The following is a 26,400-nucleotide window of genomic DNA, read 5'->3' as shown; positions in this document are numbered from 1 at the left end:
ATAAATAGATAAACTTCATGGCTGAATTGATATAATAGTTATAAAAAACTTTTCTTGCTGAGACGAGATTCTCTAACAGAAATGTGCAATGAACGTACACTCCCACAGAGTCAGTGTTTCTGTCAACTGCGTCTTCAGAAAGAGTTCATTAATAAACTACAACAAAATAACGGAGGTGGAATTGTCAGCATGGTCTCCTCTCTGTTCTTTACCTGGAAGTAAAAGAAGGCCTGACCGAACCAGTAGTGCATGATGGTGGTCTGAGCGGCGTCGTAATGCAGTCTCTTCCAGATGAACTGAGCCATGACGGTCTGAATGAGCAGACAGCAGGCCAGCGTGGGCAGATTATGAGCTCTGAAGAGCAGAGCCACCAGCAACACCACCCCACTGTAAACTTCCCACAATCCCCTGCTCTTCAGACGCCCGCCGTCTCCACCCGAGGACGTCAGCTGAGCTCGCAGCAGGTCCTTGACGCCGGTGAAGAGGATCCCGAGGACAAACACGTAGACGAATCGCGCCTCGACGGTTCCCCTGAAAGAGAGGGCAAGAGACCAATGTTTCAAAAACGCTGATATTTACATCCACACACGAGAATTGACATTGACTGCAAGAGACTTTTGTGTGAAGGTTGGTCTCGCTCAAGCATGTGAAGTGATGACGGAGAGGTCTGGTGCTCTTCAGAACAAGTGACGACTTTTAGCTCACTGGAGTTGAACGAGGTCACCCGTCCAGAGAGAGACAGTGAAGAAAAGAAGAGCATTTCCACAGAACCAGATCTGGATTTCACATGTTTAAAGCAATGCTTGGATCAAATTGGGTCAAAATTGACATTAGAAAAACGGCCCCCGATTAAACCTCCAACCTGACGGCTTATGATAGAGCAATAGAGATGCTACTAGAAACTTTATGAAAACGATTTTCCTACAAATAAAATCAGGAAAAGGTCACCGCAAAAGAATTCAAGATTTTGTAGGGAAATCACCATTATACAGATAAAGATCACCCCAAAAACAGGTCTTTTTACACTTTTATTTTATTAAACCATTCTCAATTTTCATGATGAAAGGTCCATCAGTATTAAGTTCTCTTTCGTGCTTGAATACACAGAAACACACAAGATTATGTCAGAGAACCTGTTTTGTCTGGAAGGAATGCAAAAATAGGGAAAATGGGAGAGGAGTCAGATCTGCGTAGAGCGGCAGCTCTTAAAGGGACGGCGTTCTTAAACCTGCTGCTGTGTCTCCTGTCACTAATGTTCACCAAAGAACAAAAGAAAAGAGCAATTCAATATGTTTTGTAGATTTAACACTGTGTTTAATTTAGAATTGAGCATTTCTTTCTTTAAATTTCTTTAAATTTCCCACCTGTTAGACATGAGAGCTCTCAGTTATACTGTACTATAAAAATATTAAAACAAAGAAAAACTCATCAATTTAATAGAGACATCAGTTGCAGTACTAATATCAGATTGTTTGCTTTTATTCATAAAATGATGCTGTTAAAGAAATCTGTTGTTTCTATATAAATTTAGAGATTAAATGTGAAATTATTTGAATGTAAAAGTACATTTAAAAATGTGAATGTTATATGTGATTAATCGTGATTGATCACACACAAAAAAAATGTGATTGATCAGATTACTTTTTTAATCGAATGACAGCACTATTAAAAACACATCGATTCCATCAAATTTGTCCAAACTACTGTTCAAAGTTACTTATTAATTTTTTTCAGTTTGAATAATAGTAAAGTCATAAACACTATGGAATAACACCAGTGTAACCTAACGCAAAGAAATGAAAATGTTTGCATAATTTTACAATATTTTCATCTATAAATAAATGTTAGAGTTTTAGGCGAACACTTTCAGATCAAAAAGATTTTAGTCAGGTGACCTAAAACTTTAAAACAACATTAAAACAATAATATCTTTGTTTCATTGAATACCTTAATAAAAACATTTGAACACCAAAAAAACAATAATATCAAATAATATCCCCGGCTGTGTTTTTCCAGTAAATATTTCATCTTAAAATCATTGAGATATTCTCCAGTTAAAAAGCGTGAACACTCAGTGTTGTGTTTGTAAGTTACACTACAGAGAATAACTTTATTCAAAAGAGAAGCGTCTCAGTAGTTTAGCTGTTTTATATTGTGAATATGTTTCAGCGTATCCTCCAAACTCTGGATCAGTCACATTAAACATGATTAGAGCCAAATGAGAGAGAGATCTCAGCTATTTCCCCAGAGAAGAAGGAACATCTCATCATTTATATTACAACTGTGTCTCGGCTCCTCTTGACTGTAACTAAGCTCCATCAGAGAGAAAACTACATCTGCACAAACACTTTCATCCACAACACGTTACCATGCCAACCAGAACCTGGCAACATCATCTTGTTTAAAAAGCACAGGATGACACAGCAGGAGAACTAGCATTCACACAAACTTCATCCAGACACACTCAGGATTTGTGTTATGTCCCACTACAAAAGAAAAGTTTAAACGACGCAGAACTTCTGAAACACTTTCAAGTTTTAAAAGTCAGTTTTCATAAAGCGGAGGCAACATGCTGTTTCATGCATTCGGACTTCTTTACACGGTTAAACGTGCCGGCTTCTCAAGCTTAGCATGGTCAACTTGTCAAAAAAACAGAACATGAATTCCAGTTCCGTAACAAGCTAAAAGGAGCCAGACATAAACTGCACGCGGTAAGTCACACCGAGTTGGCTACCTGTACTCAACATTAATATGAGACGGGCAGAAACTGCATGTTTTATCTCATTTATTTCAGCAGCAAGGACAACTACGCAAAGTGTAAAACGTTTTTTTTGCCCAAAATGTCTTGTAATATGGTTTTGAGGTGATTATATGATAACAGAATGAAAGTATTCTTAGTGAACTACTTCTTTAAATTGTTGTATTCAAAGCACTATTGTGAGCTAATGCACGTGCACACCTGAAAGCTAAACAAATCAGCCCATCTTTGCTCGGAGAAAGACAGCAGATGTGTTATCATGTTTTATTTATCTGCAATAAGTGCAAATCAATCAAAACCTGAAGAAGACAAAGAAAAGGAAAGACGGGCAAAAAAGATTAATGTGATATTTTAACATTTATAGAGTAACATCAGTCATACAGAGAGGAAAGAAGGAAGGAAGTAGGGAAGGAAGGAAGAAAGAAAGAAAAAGAATGAGGGAGGGAGGGAGGGAGAGGGAGAGAGAAAGAAAAAAATAAAGAAAGAAAGAAAAAAGAAGGAGGGAGGAAGGAAGGAAGGATGGGAGAAATAAAGTAATGGAGGCAGTGATGGAGGCAGTGAGGGAGTTAAAGGCCACCAGAACTCTGACTCACAACCCTGAACACATTTATACACCCCCACTGTATACATCATCATCATCATCATGTCTATAACATCAGACGTTAGGAATCGCTGGACTTTACATTACAGGCGTATGCAAAAGTTTCTCAATAAAATTAGGTTTCACCCCAAAATAAATGGCACTGGTTTCACATCACATCTAAAGCAAACAGAAGCACTTTTATCTCGTCCTGCTTTAATGTGTTCAATCGATTTAAATAAGTGATTCTACAATAACACTCTGGCAGGATTTTTATCTGCTTGCGATTTCAAAGCAACTGCAAATTTTGATATTCAGAACTAATCTGTGTTTGAAACTAGTTTTTATTTATTTGGTGTATTCAAGTGTTCTTCTTCAGTCGGGTCTATGTGAGGACCTGCAGCTCTTACAGCGCCTGAAATCTACACAGATAATAATAATAACAATAACACAGTGTCACTGTGAGGTGTTTGTGTGTTTGAGAGAGAGAGAGAGGCGTTTGGGTTGCCAGGTATTGCGTCAGCTTTACAACTGTTCGCTCTAATAAAAACAAACATTGTGTAAGATTGTGGTTGGTTCTCTCCATAGACCCCCCACACAACTCATACACCGAAGACACAAAACTTCAGTTTACTATTCATGTGCTGCTATTTCGAAGCTTTCTCTTACAGTAGAGATGATTTGTTGTGCCCGCGGTTACCCATCAGGCTTTGGGGAAAACCAGACGGACCCTTGAACAGAAAACTCACCCGCTCGGACAGAAACCAACACCTGACTGAAACGCAAACTAACAACACATTTTAAAATCCGCCTTATTTACACTACACATTCAAAATGAATGCTTTACAGATGAGCGTGTGCCAAATAAAATTCATTTTATGCATAAATGTTTCTGAATGAGACATCAACACAACAAAAACCTCCAGGTGAACCCAGAATAAACTACAGAGATGTTTTCTGGGCGTCTCTCGTTACACAGGTGTGCTGGAGAGTTTTTAATCTCTCTAATATGATTGTTTTATTATTGTGCCTCTGAGACTCGACTGATCTGCATGTGAAAGGCTCAGAAACAACAGAATTAACTTCACTTTGTGTGGAACGGCCCTACGAGATTGAGATGAGACATTTACACCGCCCACAATTCTGCTGGAGTTGACCTAATATGTTTTCTAAATATATGTTTTAATGTAAACTGAAATGTCATTTTTAAACAGAGATGGCGATATAGAAGCAAAAATGACAGATTTCAGCTTTAAAATCGGCATGAAACATAAGTAGCGATTGTTTTTATTGGGTATCGTGATGTATATCCAGGGTTTTTCCTGTATTGAGTATTTGAAGGCGTCCGCCTCCGTCAAATCCCGTGCCGCCTCATGTTGTGTTCCCACCAAACGCGTTAAGCTTAAGTGATTTACATGTTAAGTCAATGCAAAAACACGATAGGACATCCTGTTTCACGATTCACGCGACTGAGGCGGCGCCAATGACACCATTCGTGAATTGAGCGTTCAAGCCTTTGACGCGGGAGTTAAAAAATCTGAATTTTGCCGAAAATTAGTGCCGCGTTATCCTATCAGGAGCTTCCTCGAGTAGTGATGTGATTATGACATAGTGAGCGGAGGCAGAAATTCGAAAAAACAATGGAGGACAAAATCATCGTCGCCTTATGTGGATACCCGGAGCTGTACAATACATCTTACTTTTATCCAAACAGGAATAAAAAGGATCTTGCTAGGAATAAAGTGAGTGAGAAGGTCGGACAATCTGGTAAATTGTAAAAACGCTCTGTGAAAATGTAGGGCGGGACTTCATTTGGTTTATTGAGTACTGATTGGATCGTTATAAATTGGGTGTTGCCAATTGATGGAGCCAGACATGCAATCCAGTTTGCAATCTGTCAATCATAAAAGTGCCATTCCTCATGAGCAGAAGTGAAGAGAGGTCGAGTCGAGGGGGGGAGGTTAACATTTTTAATTAAAGATTACAAGTGAAATTAATTTTTTAAAATAATGATGTGCACGGATAATTAATTTAGAATGAATACTGCAACACTGTGTAAATCAATTAGAATTGACAGATTTCATGCCGACTTTAAAGGAGCCAGTCTTTTCCTGTTTTTGAGGCTTTGATTATGTTTTTGGGTGTTTAACAATGTATTTTCCTGTTTCTAATAAAAAAAAAAAACGCTTTATATTTCACATACTTCAAGTCTATTGTTCAGCACTGTCTCTCTTCTCACAAAACGACTGGAATTCTTCAGGTCTATATAAAGTCCCTCCTTCCGTAAATGCTCTGATTGGTAAAGCTGACCAGGTCAGTCGTGATTGGTTCCCCGCTAGAGTGTGTGAAGATGTCCCACCCAAACCATATCAGCGAGCTTTCGCTTCTCAGGCAGTTGTGATTGGTCGGTCCCCCTCTCTGTGCACATGTATTCATAAACTTTGGCTTTGAGCAATAAACAGTAACAATGGCGTCAACTTCACTTTATCAGTTAAACACATGTGGATCAATCTAAGTGTAACGGAGGTCTGCTAGTGCAAAGTCAATCTTTGTGAGAGATCGCAAATTTTTGGTTCCTATTATGGGGTGGGAAATGACACCAGACCGAGTGGCGACAGACCTGTTATATGATGCAGGACTTCAAAGGACGTTTCATAGAAGTGTTTAAGAGGTAAGCGCACACACACAATATCAGTGTATTACACTGAACAGCTTTTACAGCCGATGTAAAAGTCATGGAAGCTGTTATCTAACCGTTGGTTATCTTAGAATGTGTGTAGTTGAATTCCTATTATAAAACGGTCAGTTCTGGTCCTTGGTTCTGATTGGCAAGTTCTAAGCCGTTATAAAATTCCTCGATACATAACGGCTGATCGCTGTACGTAGACTAAATATCATTTTATTTACTTTATTTTATAAAACCTTGCTACGCATATGTAATAACGGTTTCAAAAAATATAAAAGAAAGTAAAATAAGCTTTTGCATTTTATAACAGCTAAGTAGGTTTTAGGCACTCCGCTTCCCGTCGTGCCACAACGCCCTTAGCTGTTATAAAATGCACTGTAACCCACTGCTTCGCAGGGCTTATTGCTTTATTACCAGCTGTAGGACTGTGATGAAAGTGAAAGTAGTTTAGCGCTTAGCTCAGTCAAATGTTTAAAATCTCTGATAACCAAACACTCTTCTCTGAGGAAAGCCACGCTCCTTTTTTGGCATATTCCTTTGGGTGCAGGTTATTAAAAGTACGCTTAATAGTGACATCATATACCCGGGAAGTAGAGGGCTGTAGTCCAATCCAGCTGTTCTCTGTAGTCCTTGATAAGCGAATTCTGTTAAAGACAATATCTCGCTTGGCACTGAACTTTGAGCTTTATCATTTTGCAGATATTATTTATGCTCTAACAGGAGCTTTACACACTAAATCAAGGTTGAAAAATGGGATCACGGGAAATGGGATCCTTAAGAACGATTTTTTTCTTTTTGTTTAATTTTTGTTATTTATTTCATGGGTTGAATGTCTTATTTCTCCTCTTTCGAGAAGTGTGTTTGGATTCCTATATTCTACCTGCTTCATAACAACAAAATCCCCTCTCGCTCATCAGAGCTGAACATTCAGACGCTCACACACACTTCATTTACACACATCCTCTTCAGATGCTCTGCCAAAATTCACATTTATTTCTTTTCCACTCGTATTTTCTCTGACAACAATCATTCACCCCGTAAACAGCCCGAGTGTAAACTCAGATTAAAGAAGATTGTTTGACGTCTCCCCGTGAGCCTTTTTGTGTGTTCTCTCCTCTGCAGTCGACTGTAAGATTTGGTTTAATTTAAACCCTCGCATCAAAGATGAAGAAAAACATGTTTTGAAAAAGAATAGCAAACAACAACATGCTGCATATTAAACCATTATCAACAATAGAAATATGTATGTTATTTCAAACAAACTGCACAGATGAAAACATTTGCAGTATAATCAACATTTCTCAACTTTGAATATTTGTGTTGCATTTAGCGCCGTCCTATTGGAGAGGACAAGACAGCCCTATAAACTCAAACTCATAAACGACAAAGCGAAACATTTTCAGGCCAAAATGCACAAAAAATAAATACAAATTTATGTCCCTAACGTATTTGTTAAGTTACACGATAACTTTTTGCCCATTTTGGGCATTTTATTTATGCATATAAAGACAAAAAAATGTACAAAATAAGAGAAAATGGAGTTCTGGCAACTTAAAGATACATCTTATTTATTATAAGAGAGAACGATGAACGAAGTATTTGAGTCACAATTACAAAAACTCACTAACAACTTTAATTTAACATTAATAAAAAAATTAAGTTCTGCTTACTTAAACCAACAAGTTCTCTTCATTTTTTTTGTATTATCAAATTACCTGGGTTACTCAGCTGTCATAAATATGATGATATGTGAAACGTCATCCTGTCCTTTGCTTATTGAGAAGCATATTTCAAGAAATCACGCGCTGGGTTTCTTAAGCATCTTCGTGCTTTCATGCATGCGCTGGATTAATTCTGATTTCCTCCCAAATAAATCAGATGCAAACCTTTCAACTATAATGAAGGCGTGATTCTGCCCGGCTTCAGTTCTGTTCTGTCTACTTATTTCATTCACTGTATTCAAATCAACAACTATAACGCTCACAGAGAGCAAACGGTTGAGTCGGAGAGAATGACTGCAGGCGAAAACCAGCGTGAGAGACAAATGAGAGGGGCGGAAGTCATCGGACGTCCACTTAAGAGGTGAGTCAGAGGTTGCCAGGGCAACATAAACAATGTCTTGTAGTGATTAATGAGTGTGAGAGAGACTCCTGTGGCACAGGGTGGCAATGCCAATTACTTCACCCTAACGCCCGCGCACTCTCTCTCTCTCCCTCTCTCTCTCTCTCTCTCTCCCTCTCTCTGTCATGTGGAGAGTGTGTAATGGAACACAGCCTGTGATGCTACATGAAGGGCAGGAGGTCAAAGATTTAATTAGGTGAGAGAAAATGTCAAGGGGATGAGGCCAGCGACGCACACGAGTGAGCTGCAAGTGTGTGTGTGTACCTACTCAAAAGAATAGTTCAGCCCAAAATAAAACTTCTCTCATAATTTACTGGCTCTCATGTCATCTCAGATGTAGAGCCATAGAAAAAATTAGGAGAGCTCTCAAGTTTTGCCTTCAGTTGTCAGTTCTGCGTGTATTTTGTTCATATCAGCCCTGTGTCTGTTGAATTTCTGCAGAAATAAACCTCAGGAGTGACAAAGTCCCCCAACAGCAATGCGGAAGACTGAGCGTACGCAAAGACATATAAAAATCTTATTCCATCATTTTAAACTGATCTTAAAATACATGTCAAACCATCAGTATTGTGTTGTTTAAACATGAACTTTTCTTTGCACTATTTAAAGTCCCACTGAAATGAAATGACAATGCCTATTTTTCAGTCTATTCAGAAATATTGCACAGTCTATAGTTATTAGTTGATCAATGTGGTGTTCTCTTTTTAAAGCTGCTGTGCCCTCATAATCTTTGGTTAAAGTCTGAAAATGCACTTCCTTCCTGTATTGACTATCCATTTTAAAATGACGTATGAGGATGTGATTAATATAATACTTTAATGCAGGGCTGTCAAAAAATTAATCGTGATTAATTGCATCCAAAATCAAAATTTGTGTCCACATAACATGTCTGGGTACTGTGCATATTATTTATTTATTTATAAACATAAACACATACACATACTTTTATGTAGGATTTCTTTTTTTAATTTAAATATCTTTATTTATATTTACCAATAATTTTCAACTGTATATCAACATTTATTAATTGTTATATTGTACATTTTCTTAAATATATGTATTAATGTGTATGTGTTCATAAATACAACATTAATATGCACAATACATCAACATATTTCCCGTGAAAAACGTATATTCTGGATGTGAGCCTCTAACTTCAAATCTTAGTGAGTTTTGCATGTTAGAATTTGACAACAAGCCACGAGAAACAATGAGATTATCAACATATTGCCATCTTGGAATTTAGGTTTTTTTGTAATTTTGCTGAATAAGCACAAAAATGAAAATAAGCTTTAAATGAAAAAAAAAACATAAACATCTGAGATGGCATAAACTGTTTAAATTATAAGAGACTTTTTATATTTAAAGTACATTTTTTCCAGGGACATTTGGGATGTGCTCATTTGCTCATTTTTCTTAAAGCTTTCTATCGATGTTTCATCATTCATCAGCTGAATAAAACTGTATCTTTATTGTTACAGTTGTGGTGTGAACTTTGCTATTCTCTTACACTTAAAACAGTTTTTAAAACTTTATCTTTTTCCGGTAGTTGCTGTGAACAGACCTTCAAGGCATCTATAGTTTTTTTCTGTGACTTCAGCGCCGGCTTCAGCTAATAACAGGTTTAATCATCTCTGTCTCCACGCTAAACGCCGCGTCCGCTCTTCACGGTCGTGTCATCGCCGATTCCTCTCGACGCCCTCCTGTTAAAAACTCCCCATCCCAGCATTCAACCTCGAGTCTGACTCACAAATCTGATGAGATCCGCTATAGTGGACGCAAGTAACTTCTGACAATTGCAAAACAGCGATAATGAGGAGAGATTATTTATTCGCCATCTGACATTCAAGGAATGTCAAAAAGATATTTAAATATCATCAAACTTACTTGGAGACGGCACGGCTGCTGTGTTGCCATGGGAACAGGACGTTTCCGACGGCGGCGCGGTAGCTGTAGACGCCGAGAAGGCCGAGCGCCAGGGCGATCTTAGACACCAGCGAGCAATGCCTCTGGATGAGGAGGAAGATGAGAGCGAGAGAGAGAGCCGCCAGCAACGACAGAAACATCTTGTGATCTCCACTGAAACACAAAATAAACAACAACACTTCACCTTTACACACACACACACTGAATAGAAAACAGCATGAAGACAAATAGCGTCTGATCTGAGATTAAAACACACAAGCGCAGGTTTATTTTACTTCAAGAACGGCTTCTGTCCTTTCCTCTGGATTATTAGACTTTAACACATGATTTGACATATTAAAGGGATAGTCCACCCAAAAATGAAAATTCTGTCATCATTCACTCACCCTCCAGATATTTGGAAGAATGTTAGTCATTTTCACTTCTGTAACATTATTGATTACTGTAGTTGGAAAAATAAAATGGTCAAATGTGGTGTTTCTTCAAAATATCTCATTTTGTGTTCAACAGAAGAAAATAAAAACATATGTTCATCCTACTATGGCAGTGGATGATGTCACAGAACTGAAAATTGCTAACATTTTTACAAATATCTTTCTCTGTCTTCATCAGAACAACAGATTTGAAACAACCCCAGGGTGAGTAACTGATGACTGAATTTTCATTTTTTGGGTGAACTATTCGTTTAACATAAAATTCATGCACAAAATTCACAGTTTACAATGAACATTTGCACGTTAAAGACACTGGCACACATACTAATATATTTGAATAAACACACATCTTAAATCACTGTCTTAATTTGTGTTTTTTATTTCACTATTTCACTATAAAATGCATAAGAGTCAGGTGCAGTGTATCAGACAGGCGTACTGTACACTATAAACCTCAATGTTGAAAGTACTTAAATAGATAAAGTAGTGTAAACTTAATTTTATATAAACCATTGTACTAACTTAAATATTTAAATATTTGGAGTTCCTGTAACTAACAAACTAACCTCCTACTTTTGAGAAAGTTCAACTTCATACAAACCAGGTTAATTCCAGACGATTTGTTTAGAATGATTTTCAGCTCCCAGCATGCTTTGCGTGAAACTGCATTAGGCGAATACATTTTGAAATCAAGTGTTATTTTGTATGTTTTTAGAAAGGATAAATCCTTGTTAATGATGAAACTTCATTGCTACAAGACAATGTGTTTAGCACCGCCCCCACTGAAATCTCATTGGTCCTGCTCCACGTGCATCTAAAACAGGCAACATTAATGAGGAGAGATTCTGAGAAACGTGGCTAAAAAATACAAGCCGAACTTAAAAAGGAAACGTGTATTAACTATCATTGAAAGAAAAGGTCGCTATGGGTTTTAAACTCTGTTAATGCATCAAAACGATGCCTTGATTGGCAGCTCCCTATGTTAGTAAGACAGCTAGTGATAGATAGACAGACAGACCGAGAGTGAGATGGAGAGAAAGAATGAAGACGAGAGGGCACGACTGCATGGAAGTAAAGGAGAAAAGACGCAGAAGAGAGAATTTTCATCCCATTGCCGGTGACCCTGAGCGTCTGCGTGCGCTCCATCTATCTGCTTCCAGACACATGCAGAAGAATACTAATGCGTTCAACACACACGCGTGCATAAATGTGTGTTTCAGCAGGTCGGTGTTGAGCGTGAGGGCACGAACGATCGTCACGGATGTGTGAGGAAAATACTGCTTCATCTCCAAACGCGACCTGCTTACATAGACAACATCTGAGGTTACAAAAGAAGAAGAAGAGGAGGATTCTGGGTAATGTTCTCCGTCTAAAGGACAGTATTGTGTAGACAACACAACACGGCTCATTTATGACAGCGAATGTTTACTCAACGGACACCGGTTTCTAAGTGAACACCACACAACGCTCATCCAATTTAACTGGCAGAGAAATGAGAACGGTGTGTTGTGTCGGAGTAAAGGCAGATAATAGCGAAGCGGGTCAACGCAGGGTGATAACACACCTGTCAATCCGACGAAGCCAGAACCCGTGTGAAACAGGAGCAAATGACTTTATTTGTGAAATCGCTCGCAGGTCCAAAGTTCAGCTGATGCTTCATGAAGTTTGTCTATTAAACTCTTGTATAAGACGGAGATAATGTGTCACTTTTGTATGAATCAGACGTAATTACAAGACATCATTAAATTCATTTGGAGCATATCAAAAGGTGTTTTTCTTAAGATGAAAAATGACAATCCTTTCATTTCTTAACATCTCTTCATCCTCATGACTTTTCTGCAGAACGCAAAAGAAGCTTCATTGGAAGAACCCCATTGACTTCCGTTGCTATTTCATTCATACACACTTTGAATAACATTAGTAAATAAATAAGTCCTCAGCCAAAATATCCCCAGAAAAATGATGCTCGATTAAAGCTGTGCACGATTTTCTTTTATAACAGGTCTGCTTGGAAGGAAAATATTTCTTTCTGAGACATCGTCTCCCTAAGGATCTCTCGCATCCGAGCGATGAAATATTAATCACTGCAAACCATAACAATGATGTGAGCCGTACACACAAACACAGATCCAACAGGAACTTAAAGATGAAAGCTTCTGGATAAAAACAAAAGCAAGAGGAATCAAAGCTAAATCGATATGTTATTCTGATCGAGCACAAGAAACACAAGAACAAACAAACACACATATAAATATATAAACATCAGAACATCAATCCAAGACAATCACAGATTGGATTAAAACAAGCTCAAGTTGACACATGAAGAATAATACTAGAAAAATTACTAATACTAATATGGATACAAAAAATACAAAAAGCTTCCTTTGGATGAGACGTTAAACTGAAGATGTCCTTCCAATAAGAGTATGGCATCCTGACAGAGAAAACGTCTCGTGTGTACTGAAGGCTTTTTAGACGTGTGCTACAGGTGATTCTCTTTAGAGATGGAAGCTATTGATCTCTGATATCATTAGAGAAGAAACTTCAATATAAAGCACCGCAAGCCCCGTCTAAATGTGTGCTTTGTGTAAGACGTCTCAATACACACTTCAGACACCAAACGCCCCATTTAAGCAGCTCAGCGCGCCCATCTGACGACATCCTTCACTAACATTACACAAGGATTTACTGAACAAATGTAAAAAATGAAAAGCTACCAAAGTTCTTGCCCTGTCGCGAACACCACCACCGTTTAACACATTTCATGTCACTCAATCAGAAAATTATTCAACAATCAGGCGAAACAAAACCCTGAAATCAGAGGGTGAGTTTGACATGTGGGGGCCGCACTTGAGAGAAAGTTTAGTTCAAGTGCATCTGAATAATTCAACATCCTGACATTAAACCCAGTTTTTGCTTGTGAAATAAAATTAGTTATGCAGAGGAAAGAGAATTCTGGGAGTTTCACCATCACTCCGTCACTCTTGAGTGTTTCTGTGTGACATCACGCTGATATCTGATTGGCTGACCGGTCAGGTTCTGGCATGGAGTGGTGCTGGTACCAGCCAAACCATCTGCCTGCCAGTATCACACCACTGAGAGGTGTGTGTGTGTAGAGAGTCCAGATTCACAGATCAGACAGAAGTGATGTGTGTCCGGGAGATATATTTATCAAACAAACTGCAAGAGATTTTCTCAAATATCCAGCCAGTTGACAAACAGCCGTTCACAAGATGAACTTTACATGCATGTGGAGGCCGTATATTAGGTTCTGTAACCATTTCTTTAAGTGTTTCAGCATTTGTAATGAACTGCAATGTTTTTTCCGTTCGCCAGTCCTGTGGTGACAAATGAACTTTTAAAAGTGCCTGAATGATTAATACAATGCCAACTAACTAATAACAATGCTTAACCAAAGAGAGAAATTACAGTTCTTTAGCCGAGCAGCTGCTCCGTTTTTTATAAAACAGAGGTTTGATTAACTCAAACGGCTACACAACACCAGGCATGTGAATATAAACCCTGGAAAAGAAAGAAAGAAAGAAAGAAAGAAGGAAAGAAGGAAAGGAGAAGAGAAAGATAGAAAGAAAGAAAAAAGGAAAATAGAAAAAAAATGAATGAAAGAAAGAAAGAAAGAAAGAAAGGAAAAAAGAAAGAAAGAAAGAAAGAAAGGAAAAGAGAAAGAAAGAAAGAAAGATAGAAAGACAGAAAGAGAAAAAAGAAAGAAAGAAAGAAGAAAGAAAGGAAAAGAGAAAGAAAGAAAGAAAGATAGAAAGACAGAAAGAGAAGAAAGAAAGAAAGAAAGAAAGAAAGAAAGGAAAAGAGAAAGAAAGAAAGAAAGGAAAAAAGAAAGAATGAAAGAAAGGAAAAGAGAAAGAATGAAAGAAAGAAAGAAAAAAGGAAAAAGAGAAAAAAAAAGAAAGAAAGAAAGAAAGAAAGAAAGAAAGGAAAAAGAGAAAGAAAGAAAAAGAAAGAAAAAAAAAAAGAAAAGAAAGAAAGAAAGAAAAGGAAAAAGAGAAAAGAAAGAAAGAAAGAAAAGGAAAAAAAAAAAAAAAAAAAAAAAGAAAGAAAAAAAAAGAAAGAAAGAAAGGAAAAAAAAAAGAAAAAAAAAAAAAAAAAAAAAAAAAAAAAAAAAAAAAAAAAAAAAAAAAAAAAAAAGAAAGAAAGAAAGAAAGGAAAAGAGAAAGAAAGAAAAAAAGGAAAGAGAAAAAAAATAATGAAAGAAAGAAAAGAAAGGAAAAGAGAAGAAAGAAAGAAAGAAAAGAAGGAAAAAAAGAGAAAGAAAGAAAGGAAAAGAGAAAGAAAGAAAAAAGGAAAAAGAGAAAAAAAGAATGAAAGAAAGAAAGGAAAAAAAAAGAAAGAAAGAAAGAAAAGAAAGAAAAAGGAAAAAGAGAAAAAAGAAGAAGAAGAAAGAAAGAAAGAAAGGAAAAAAAAAAAAAAAAAAAAAAAAGAAAGAAAGAAAAAGAAAGAAAGAAAGAAAGAAAAAAGAATGAAAGAAAGAAAGAAAAAAGGAAAAGAGAAAAAAAAGAATGAAAGAAAGAAAGAAAGGAAAAGAGAAAGAAAGAAAGAATGAAAGAAAGAAGAGACAGAGGAAGAAAGCAAGAAAGAAAGAAAGGAATGAAAGAAAGAAGAAAGAATGAAAGAATGAAAGAAAAAAAGAAAAAAGAGAAAAAAAAGAAAGAAAGGAAAAAAAAAGAAAGAAAGAAAGAAAGGAAAGAGAAAGAAAGAAAGAAAGAAAGAAAGGAAAAAAGAAAGAAAGAAAGAAAGGAAAAAAAGAAAGAAAGAAAGAAAAGGAAAAGAGAAAGAAAGAAAGGAAAAGAGAAGAAAGAAGAAAGAAAGAAAGGAAAAAAAAAAAAAAAAAAAAAAAAAAAGAAGAAGAAAGAAAGAAAGAAAGAAAGAAAGAAAGAAAGAAAGGAAAAAAGAAAGAAAGAAAGAAAGAAAGGAAAAAAGAAAGAAAGAAAGAAAGGAAAAGAGAAAGAAAGAAAGGAAAAGAGAAAGAAAGAAAAAAGGAAAAGAGAAAAAAAATAATGAAAGAAAGAAAGAAAGAAAGGAAAAGAGAAAGAAAGAAAGGAAAAGAGAAAGAAAGAAAAAAGGAAAAGAGAAAAAAAAGAATGAAAGAAAGAAAGGAAAAAAGAAAGAAAGAAAGAAAGAAAGGAAAAAGGAAAAGAGAAAAAAAAGAATGAAAGAAAGAAAGAAAGAAAGGAAAAAAGAAAGAAAGAAAGAAAGAAAGGAAAAGAGAAAGAATGAAAGAAAGAAAGAAAAAAGGAAAAGAGAAAAAAAAGAATGAAAGAAAGAAAGAAAGAAAGGAAAAGAGAAAGAAAGAATGAAAGAATGAAAGAAAGAAGGAGATAGAGGAAGAAAGCAAGAAAGAAAGAAGGAATGAAAGAAAGAAAGAAAGAAAGAATGAAAGAATGAAAGAAAAAAAGAAAAAAGGAAAAGAGAAAAAAAAGAATGAAAGAAAGAAAGAAAGAAAGAAAGGAAAAGAGAAAGAAAGAAAGAAAGAAAGAATGAAAGAAAGAAGGAGATAGAGGAAGAAAGCAAGAAAGAAAGAAGGAATGAAAGAAAGAAAGAAAGAAAGAATGAAAGAATGAAAGAAAAAAAGAAAAAAAGAAAAAAGGAAAAGAGAAAAAAAAGAATGAAAGAAAGAAAGAAAGAAAGGAAAAGAGAAAGAAAGAAAGAAAGAATGAAAGAAAGAAGGAGATAGAGGAAGAAAGAAAGAAAGAAGGAATGAAAGAAAGAAAGAAGGAATGAAAGAAAGAAGGAAAGAAAGAAAGAAAGAAAGAAAGAAGTGCGTGTAATCTGTGACCCCAGAGAAACCCAGAGCTGTTGTTCTCTCACCTGTTGAGCCAGTGTCCAAAGTCAGGCAGGTGTGCCCACTGCACCCCAGTGTGATTGAGTGACCTCAGCAGACGACAGCAGGTCAGGGTCAGCAGCGGGGTCGCCAGAGCCAACCACTTCTCTGACCCTGCGCTCATCCCCAGCTCCACCGCCGGAGAGAAAGAGGAGAAAGACTCTTCCTCTCCACCCTCCTCCTGTTCTCTGAAGTACTTCCTGCAGACGTCCTGGAAGACGGCCAGACACAACGTGTTGAGCAGAAAGAACCAGGTCTGATGTTCCTCCTCGATGAAGCTGCTGGAGGCCAAACTGAGCGTGTGACCCACTGTCCCGACCAACAACACAACGTCCAGCTCTGAGAGAGTCCAACCAGAACCCTGACAGACACACACAGAGACGGAAGACACAGAAGAACACAAAAGATTTGACTTTAAACTGGTGTTTGGTTTGTCAGCTCGATGAGGTCATGAAGCACAACACAACACTGCGGTCAAATACAAACACAAATCAATAAACACTGTGACGGTCAGATGATGAAGAGATGTGAGAGGTGGAGCACAGGGAAGAATAACAAACAAGAGAAACACCAGACCCTCTGTGACCCCACACTGACCTGTGTCCAACACACTGTCAAACAACTACACACACAAACTTTGACTCCCACTGTGTGTAAGTACAGGACAGCTGAGAGCACAGCAGTAACAACTCAGAAGAAAAGTGATGACAACTAAGTAACACACACACACACAAACTAAAACACACACACGCAAGCACACACACACACACTCAAGCACACACACACAAGCGCTCACACCACCTCAAACACATGAACATGCACACACACACATAGACAATCACACTCATACACAAACAAACTCGAAAACACACGCACACAAACACACTGAAACACACACACGTACGCACACAAACTCAAACACACACAAACTCAAACACACATACACAGTCAGAGTCTGGTTTAATAATGTCATGCTTATTGATCGTTGTGTTTGGTATGTGTGTGTGTGTTTGGTCATGATGGATCTGACTTTGTGCAGCCGTGATGCGTGTTACCACTGGAATCGGTCACATCTCTCTAGTGTGACAAGGCCTCGCCGCGGCAACCAACAGTTAGCCATTCATCACCGTGGGCAACACCTGAATTGAAGTCTGCCGCATACAAACACGGTCTGACATGAAATAAAATCTCTCTTCTCATCCTTTACCTTCTCTCTGGGGAATCTCTGAAAGCACAAGAGCTTCACACAAAAGTCCTGCAGTTGTGTGCTGAGAGTTTATTGTGCCGAGATCTCTGATGGTTTCATCATTACAGAAGCGAGATCAGGACGCTTACTAATCTATATGATAATGCAGAAACACAGAGAACAAGTTTCATGAAACGTCAAATTCTGCACTTTACATTATTTAACGCATTCTTCATGAAGTCATTGCTGTGATTTGGGATAAAGACTGTAAACAATCTAAACCACGGCTGAACAGCTATTGGTTAACGCCAAAAGCTAAAAAGTCCAATCTGATTGGCTATCTGACACGCACATGTGTAACTGACATCGTTGCTCATCCAGACACACTTATAGTGATCAAACACTGGTGCTGATGTGTAAACACAGATGCTCATAAGTTATTTAATAATAAACATCCTCCTCCTCTCCATTCATGAGCTCTTTATAACCAAATAAGACTAATGTTGCCATTGGCATCTCTAGTTTAATTCTCTCTTGTCTTCTGTTCTGATGATCAGGAGGTCAGCACTGACTTTATCTATGAAAGTAATGTGTGATGGAGAGACAGATGAATGTCACAATTCACTTCAGCAACAGAAATAATAAAGTCCACATCGGTAAAATCAACATGTCATTTACCTTTTCTGTTGAAGCGCCGGTGTTTAAGGTCATTTTACAATCACAATATCAGAATGATTAAATGACAGAAATGATTGTCAAGCTGAACACCTGAAGACACTGAAAACTGAATAATTGCCAAAAATCATATTCTGTGTATGTCACACGAGTCATTAAACAGAGAGTGACTGATGCTGAAGATGACACACACAGACACACACACACGCACATATACACAAGCACAAACACACACACAAACATATGCACGCACACACACACACACTCAAACACACACAAACTCAAAACATACTCAAACACATGCACAAACACACATACACAAGCACAGACGCACGCACACATGCAAATAAACTCTCATATCAGCTCTGGAGATGGAGTTCATATGTTCATGTCCTCATACAGAGACGCAGACAAATGCACGAGCGAGCGTCACACGTGTGTAGTAATAGTTAAACTGTGCAGCTCATTCACATTCAGGCAAAACAAGCAGATGACAGATTTAAAGGCGCCTTCGCTATTCCTTCCCTGTTTCCACATCATGGAAATCACAGGACTGTAAACATGCAGCAGGAAAAATAATAAACATTATATAGGGCAAATGGTGTTTCAAGCCCAGCTGGAATCTGATCAACCGCATGTCATCCTGAAGCTTAACTTACAGTGAACATTAGCTTAAGAGTGTAATGATGTTTACGCTGAACCAGAACAGGACAAGAGCTCAATCAAGACCCAATTCAAAAGAGCTCCTCTGCTGTTTGAAGAAAAAACTTTGAAGGGTTTCAGAAGCGAAGCGTGACACCACAAGATCCTCTTACCTTAGTGGGGGTCTTAGTGCTGGTGGGCATCCTCCTTGCCGCCATTGCAACCAGAGCACACATCAGGGCGGAGGCGAGGATGATGAGGGTGAACACTAGGACCCAGGGGAGACTGCAGAGGTAGCAGAGACCACCGGCAGAGGTGCAGATGAGCACATGCAGGGCGGAGCCCAGCAGACACAGCAGGTAGAAGGGCAGCGAGAACAAAGACGCCGCCAACGGGATGTCCACCACCGCTTCTCTGCTCAACGCCTCCGGCATAGCCAACAGCAGTAAGATCAGAACCTGAAGAGATTTAAAAGAAGAGCTTTCAAAACCACCGTCTTTAAACCGGTGTGTGTTTACACCGGCTAATAAAATCACGTACATCTGTTTCATGAGGATCTTATGTCCTGGAAAAGATGGGCTACAAATAATGCTTCTTCACACAAAACCCTGGATTTGTCATGAAGCAAATTCTCGATACCTCCCGCTATAAAAGATGGAGATTTAAAAGGGTCTCTGACTCAATACACCGACCGTCAAACGCCGGCTTTGAAACTCTCATCCGGTCCCCGTCCGCTTCACACACTCGTGTGTTCCTTAATGGACATTTCTCCACAGGATGCTACGCTTGAGCCACAGTTTGAAGAGTCACATGAAAAACGTAACTTCCTGTTAGAAACTTTACCATTAGAACTTGAGCTTGGGAGTCCGAAACAGTCCAGTTTATATATTTAACAGAGTGAAGAATGCAGATCATCTGTGATAAAACCTTTATGAGATTTAATGTGTATACGGATTATTCCCCATCAGAGAACATAACTCTTGATTTTCTCTTTTTAAACCTTTCCATTCCAAATATCCTTCTGAGAAAGTCTGCTGAAAATGATCAGCTGTTTCTCCGCCATCTTGTTTCTTGGTGAAATCTGGTGCAGGTAGGGCTATCTGTGAATGTGGTGGTGTTTGTTGCTCACATTTATTTTGACATTTTTCAAAACTGTTACTCGTTGTGCCGCCTGCTGCTTGGCCAAAATGGGACTGTTTTTTGCTGGATAAAACAGCAGGATTAAATCAATACGGACAGTTACAGACTCTCTTACAACACCACCAGATTCCTTCATTAAATCTTCATTAATATCTTCCTTCCTATATAAAGTCTTGTTGATTTCAAAAGATTCTAGCGTTTTTCATAACACACTCTCTGAAATATCCCCAGCAGTCTTCTCAAGAGAATTAGTTTTTAACTCTTTTTCTGTTTGCAGGTATATTTTACAGGTTCATATAAATTGAAGCAAAATGAAGCAAAACCAGTCGATACTGAAACAAACAATGCGTCTGAAATCGCACAGTATGACAGTAGGTACTGATTTAAATGAAGTGTCCACCTATCGATCATTAAAACAGTACATAATATAGTATGTGTGGGGGTTGTATGAATAGATTTCTGACGTACTGTATCCACCATGTTCTGTGACCCGTATGCTCTTTGAACTATGACGTATCAACATCAACCTGTACCTAGGTGTCAGTACAAAGTCAACCATAATTCATTCACGAGTAGGGATGTAACTATTGACCGTGAGCCGATTGAAAATGGATTATAATATGTGACGATTTAAGCCGGTCGAGATGTTATTTGAATCGCAATACCTGTTTTGAACAGCAGGGACCAGTGTGTTCACTGCTCACTTGGAATAAACGCATATGCTGATGTTTCCTAAATTGTAGTTTGTTTATTTATTAAAGATACTTTTGTATTATTAATTTTTCATTTGATTTGGAATTTGTTTTAAAATTGCAGTTTAGTTTTGTTATTTGACACAAAATATATTTTAGTTTTACCAAGAAATGTGCAGCATTTGAGAAATAATAAAAGGGCAGTTGTTCGTTTCTAATTTGTCTCAACTCATTTTGTAAAAATAAACCGTGAACGAATTGTATCGTGAATCGCATCGTGAGCGGAGTGAATCATTACATCCCTGTTCACAAGAAATCCATTAACCTCTAATTCATTAATCTTTCTCTCTATGTAAAACGGACCCCCGCTTTGAAGTTTTTTACATTTTGAAGTTTTGACCGTTGCTCACCTCCAGTTGCATCATGGGATAGAGAAGCGTCCATCTGATGCACAGTCACATATCTCGGCGGAAGCATTTGACCATCCAGGTATTTCTCGCCTACTGTTTTGTGCCTTTACTCTAAAAAAGTAAGGTACTTAAAATGTTTTTCACAGCGATCCCATAGAAGACATTTAGTCAAAGGTTCTTTAAAGAACCATCTCTTTCTTACGTTTTTATAATCTAAAGAACCTTTTTCAGCCATAAAGAACCTTTTGTGAATCACAGCGAAACTGTAGAATAACCATTTCTGGTCCACGGAGAAACATTCTGTCAAAAGTTATTTGAAGAACCATTTCTTTCTAATCTGAAGATTCTTTTCCACCATAAAGAAACTTTTGTGAAACCGAAAGATTGTTCAGATTTTAAAGGTTCTATATGGAACCAAAAAGTTCTTCTATGGCATCGAAGAACCTTCTGGAGCACCTCTTTTTAAGAGTGTAGTGAGGTTTCATCATGCTCCTCATGACTCTTTTTCTACATGCATACAGTATGGAAGTAGGCGATTTCGGAAGCACAGAAAGACCTTCAAACGAGTCCAAAAAAATGTGTAAAAGGTTCGACACAGCGATGCCGTAGAAGAACCGTTTCTGGTTCCACGGAGAACCATTCAGTCAAAGGTTATTTAAAGAACCATCTATTATCTTTTTATAATCCAAAACCAAAAGAACCTTCTGTGATGCAACAAGGTTCTTGGGATGTTAAAGGTTCTTTAAGGAACTATATAGACCAAAAAGGTTCTTCTGAACTCTCATTCTGTCTCCTGTATTCTACTGTAAACACAATCCAATGAATTCTCAATAATAGTAAAACAACTAGGTACTGACATACAATAATCTGTTTCAATCTAAAATACACGACAAAATTAAAGCAAAATGTGTTGCAATAAAACACAGCTTCATATTTTAATGTCAGACCCAAGGCTGTATGGTCTGTTTTTTCCTCCTATACAGCAAAACATTTCAACAGAGAGAAAATCCTCAGGTATGTGACTCCTGTGAGACGTTCAGGAGAGTGTGTAGTGTTAATAATTTGGAGTCATCGCTCAGGGGACACACAGAATCAGAACAGCCGACGGAGTCTAAATGATGTTCTTTCATGCAGTTCACCTCAAGAGAAAAAGCACTATGCAAAAATCAAACAGCAACACTTCATTTGATACACTGATAAAAGCAAACGCACAGCATCTTCAGGTAGGAAGAGCGTTTCAAGAGCGTTCGTATTTTTATTAAAATGCGACACTTACTCTCTTACATGTTTATATTTTGTCCATATTTTAGAATAAATATGAACTGATCAAATTATGAAATAAAACAAAGGGAACTATGGGAATTATGTTGTAACTATAAAAATAAAATCAATTGTGAAATATTTGATCATGTTCGGTGTAATCACCTTTTGACTAGGGCTGTGCGATATATATCGCGATTCACTCTAATTATACACATCTAAATGGATTCTGAAATCAATTCGATGTTTTGTGCACAGCTCTAGCGTGAACTAGGGCTGTTTGATCAAATTACTACAAGATTGAGTCGCTTATTACATTCATTTGAAAAGCAACACTCGTCAAACATCATCACTATAAATATACTTATTATTTATTTGCAGAAATTATTGTCTTGTCATTCTCTGAAGCAGCTTCTCAAGGTCTCACTGAGTTACCATCTATTCTCTTTCTCCCTAATTCAAAGTCATCCATTTAAAAAAAAAAATTTTTTTATTAAATAAAATGTTATTCTGGGTTCACACCAAACGCGAACAATCGCATTGCACACTTATTTTGACTTGCGAGAAAAGTTTGTGACACGATCTGACAGGTATTTTCAACCTTCAATGAAGACGAGACTGAAACACGTTCATGGCTTTTGCGCCATCCGATTCACATCATTCGCACTTCCTGCCGCGAGTTTGCGTCAGTACGCGTCTTTGCATTGACTTTGTATTTAATTTACTAGCGCAAAACGCCTCATTTGTGTTTGGTGTGAACCCAGTGTTAAAAAACTAACGATTGATTGCAACATTATATTTTTGTCTACTAAACTAAATTTGTATATTTAGGCGTACACTTTCAGATTAAATTGTTTTAAAATAGCAAGAAAAATCTCACTCAAGTGTCTGAAAACCTATGACCGGTGGTGTACATGAGCCAGAATGAGATGTGAGATGCAGCACAACGTTACTGGAAAATAACTTGGATAAGTTTGGACCAGCACGATGATCAACTTTCATTTTTCTTTTTCTTTTTTTAGGAGAGGAAACACTTGATCACACTGTACATCCCAGGTGTGACGGAGGGATGGATGAGATAACCTTGACTGATATTCTATGTGCATGTGAGTCCCGTCCCACCACAGTCCAACAGTTGTATAGTTATAGTAAGTGCAATCTCTAATGGAAGCACTGCAGTCAATCAATACTCAATCCAGCCATATAAGATCTAAAAGACAGAGTCCACTGGGATGAGGAACATGAGAATGTCATAAAGTCTGAGGTCAGATGATATTGAGCCGTTCATTTGCTCGTTCGTTCCTCAGAGAGGACTAAATAAACACGCTTGTTATTTGTATTTTGTGATCAATCATTCAATATGATTCAAGCAAGTATGTACATATATTTTTGAATCAACTCTGCTGTTTGAAGGACCAGAAGCAGCTCTTTCTATAGTAAGAGACACTACGACACCTGACCTCATATTAGAAGTGGATATATAATAAATGCTATAACACATGACACAGTTACGAAAGAGGAAATGTTAAAACAGGTTTCAAGGAGCTGGAGGGAATTGTGCAGAGCCAAGTCTCTCCGACCGGCACGGAGTCTGATGCGATGAGTGCCGCGAGGACTGGCGGGATCTTGATTGTGAATGTGAGGGAGGAGAGAGACTAATTAAACTTATAATGAGCTGGCAGAGAGACTGGAGTCCTTCACACACACACACAAGACCTCTGAACTCACATCACGTCTCCTCATTACTGAACCAGTCGAGTATACAGAACAAAATACAGACCTCAGTCAGAACAGACCCTCTCATTTCAATTAACACACACACACACAACTAGACTGTAATTGAAGCATTAACTCATATGTGTTCATCAGAACAAATATTATAAAGGTTCATATATAAACTGATTGTAAAAGTATCTTAACTGATAGAGCATGCCTAAATGTGTTTTAGTAAATCTGTGTATGTAATATGAGTATTTGGGTGCGTATTTGCGTTTATGTGTGCGAGTGTGCGTCTGTGTGCGCCTTTCTGCATGTGTGTGTGTGCGTCTTTGTGCATGTGTGTGTGCGTTTGTGAGCGTATGTGTGTTTGTGCATGTGTGTGCGTACATGTGTGTGTGTGCACTTGTGTTTGTGCATGCGTATGTGTGTGCGTGCGTGTGTGTATGTGTGCGTTTGTGTGTGTGCGTGTTTGTGCATGTGTGCGTTTGTGTGTGTGAGTGTATGTTCGTTTGTGCATGTGTATGTGCGCGTGTTTGCGCATGTGCATTTGTGCATGCGTATGTGTGTGAGTGTGTGTATGCGTGTGCTTGTGCATATGCTTGTTTGTGTGCGTGTGTGTGTATGCATGTGTGTGTGTGCGTAGGTTTGTTTGTGTGCGTGTGTAGATGTGTGTGTGTGCGTATGCTTGTTTGTGTGCGCGTGTGTGTCTCACCTGTAGAACGAGTATCATGCCCATGATCATGGAGTACATGTCATATTTTGCCCAGTTGTTTGCTGAGGGCTGAACTCATGGCCTTCAGAGCCTCCAGATACTGTTTGAGAACCTTCTTGCCCATGTTACCCAGAACCTCTGAGGTGTTTCCGTCCATGTAGAGCTTCATCCAGCTGCCGTGAGACTTCTCCGCCACACGAAACAGCTCGTAACCGTCTTCTGTGAGAGGAAAGAGTCAAAACACAAATATTCAATATTTCATGGTTTTCAGTAGGGAGGCGGTGTGTGTCATGAGGACGGCTTCACATTAGCCCTAACAAATATTTTTGAGTGGTAAAAGTGTAGAAACTATATGTGTTTTTGGTGCATTGATAACTTTACGAAAAAACATGTTTTTCAAAACCAGGGTAATTTATGGTCACAATGGTTTTACTACAGTAACCATGTTTCCCTTTCTGTCGGTCTCTCGACGTTGTGTCGAGAACGACAGATGGGGTTCGCCCTTGAGAACCAATCAACTCTGACTACTATAGAAAAAGGCCAATGAAATTTGGCGAATGCAATTTGCATGCCGGGCTCCGCCCCCGGAAATCCGGTATAAAAGGAGGCCGGCGTGCAGCATTCACTTACCTTTTGTTCTTCAGAGCCATCGCTCATGAGTACAACTCAGGATTCAATCCTCTACAACTACACGCTGGTGCTACGACGTGTTACAGCGGATCGTCCCTTCCTGCAGCGACCTTCCCCTGGGCGTCCTCGGCGGTTCCGGAGGTGTTAGAGATTTTTTCTAAAAGTCCTTTTCAGGACTGACTGAGCATTCTCCAGCGCGGCATGTCCCGCTGTTCTCTTGGGTGCGGCACCCTCATCGAGGAGGGGGATGGACACGATCGCTGCATTAGGTGTCTGGGCGTCCAGCACACTGAAGCAGCGTTCGTTGACACATCTGCCTGCACTGCGGGCAGATTGTCATTCAGAAGTTGCGGTCACGGGTGGCTGTCTTCCTACGGGAACCAGCCACCATTTCGTCTGCTACCCGGGCTGTGACATCTGTGGCTACGGCCCCGATGACCACCCACGTTAGCAGCGTTAGTGATACGGGGAACTCTGCGAACGTAAACCCGCCAGCCAAGTGCTCACGGGCCGATCGCACCCCGATTCGCTCTTCTGAACGTTCCCCAACCGGCGGTGGCATACCGTCCGGATCCTCACGCACACACTCGGAAACGATGTGTGACGTAGATGAGATGTCGCTCGCAGCATCGGAGGGAGACTGGCATCCGACTCTGCCGAATCCAAACTCCACCCCCAGCGGTCCGAGTTCAGGAGGAAGCAGAAGTGATGTCATCCGTGCTAACCCGGGGATGCGTGGTTCCCGAGGTCGGTGCGCGGTGCAAACCGCGCCCACCCGGGTGCCATGTTTTTCCCGGAGGTGCATGAGGAGCTGTGTAAAACTTGGAACGCTCCACTCACGGACCGTTCCAGTGAAACCAGCTCCGGCTCCCTTACTTCCCTCGATGGTGAGGCAGCCAAGGACCTGCGTCGAGATCCCCCGGGTGGAACGTCCGCCTGCGGTGCACCTGTGCCGCGGACGGCTACCACCTGGGGGGG

At 38.9% G+C, this 26,400-nt stretch overlaps 1 protein-coding gene across 1 annotated transcript in view; it reads right to left on the bottom strand.

Annotated features, from left to right (window-relative positions):
- LOC130438458 (GPI ethanolamine phosphate transferase 2-like) overlaps positions 1 to 25,011 on the bottom strand; it is a gene marked incomplete at its 5' end in the record, with an annotated part of 31,998 nt that extends 6,987 nt beyond the window's left edge. Inside the window, 6 exon segments of the mRNA XM_056770390.1 lie at positions 213 to 531; positions 10,033 to 10,224; positions 16,344 to 16,717; positions 19,033 to 19,317; positions 24,793 to 24,840; positions 24,842 to 25,011. Of these exon segments, the coding sequence (XP_056626368.1) occupies positions 213 to 531; positions 10,033 to 10,224; positions 16,344 to 16,717; positions 19,033 to 19,317; positions 24,793 to 24,840; positions 24,842 to 25,011 (1,388 nt within the window).
- Between the last annotated feature and the right edge of the window lie 1,389 nt (positions 25,012 to 26,400).

The sequence above is a fragment of the Triplophysa dalaica genome, chromosome 16, assembly GCF_015846415.1.
Source record: "Triplophysa dalaica isolate WHDGS20190420 chromosome 16, ASM1584641v1, whole genome shotgun sequence".
Lineage (NCBI taxonomy): Eukaryota > Metazoa > Chordata > Actinopteri > Cypriniformes > Nemacheilidae > Triplophysa > Triplophysa dalaica.
The sequence above is the reverse complement of the archived record's forward strand: the minus strand, read 5'-3'. Positions and strand labels throughout refer to the sequence as shown.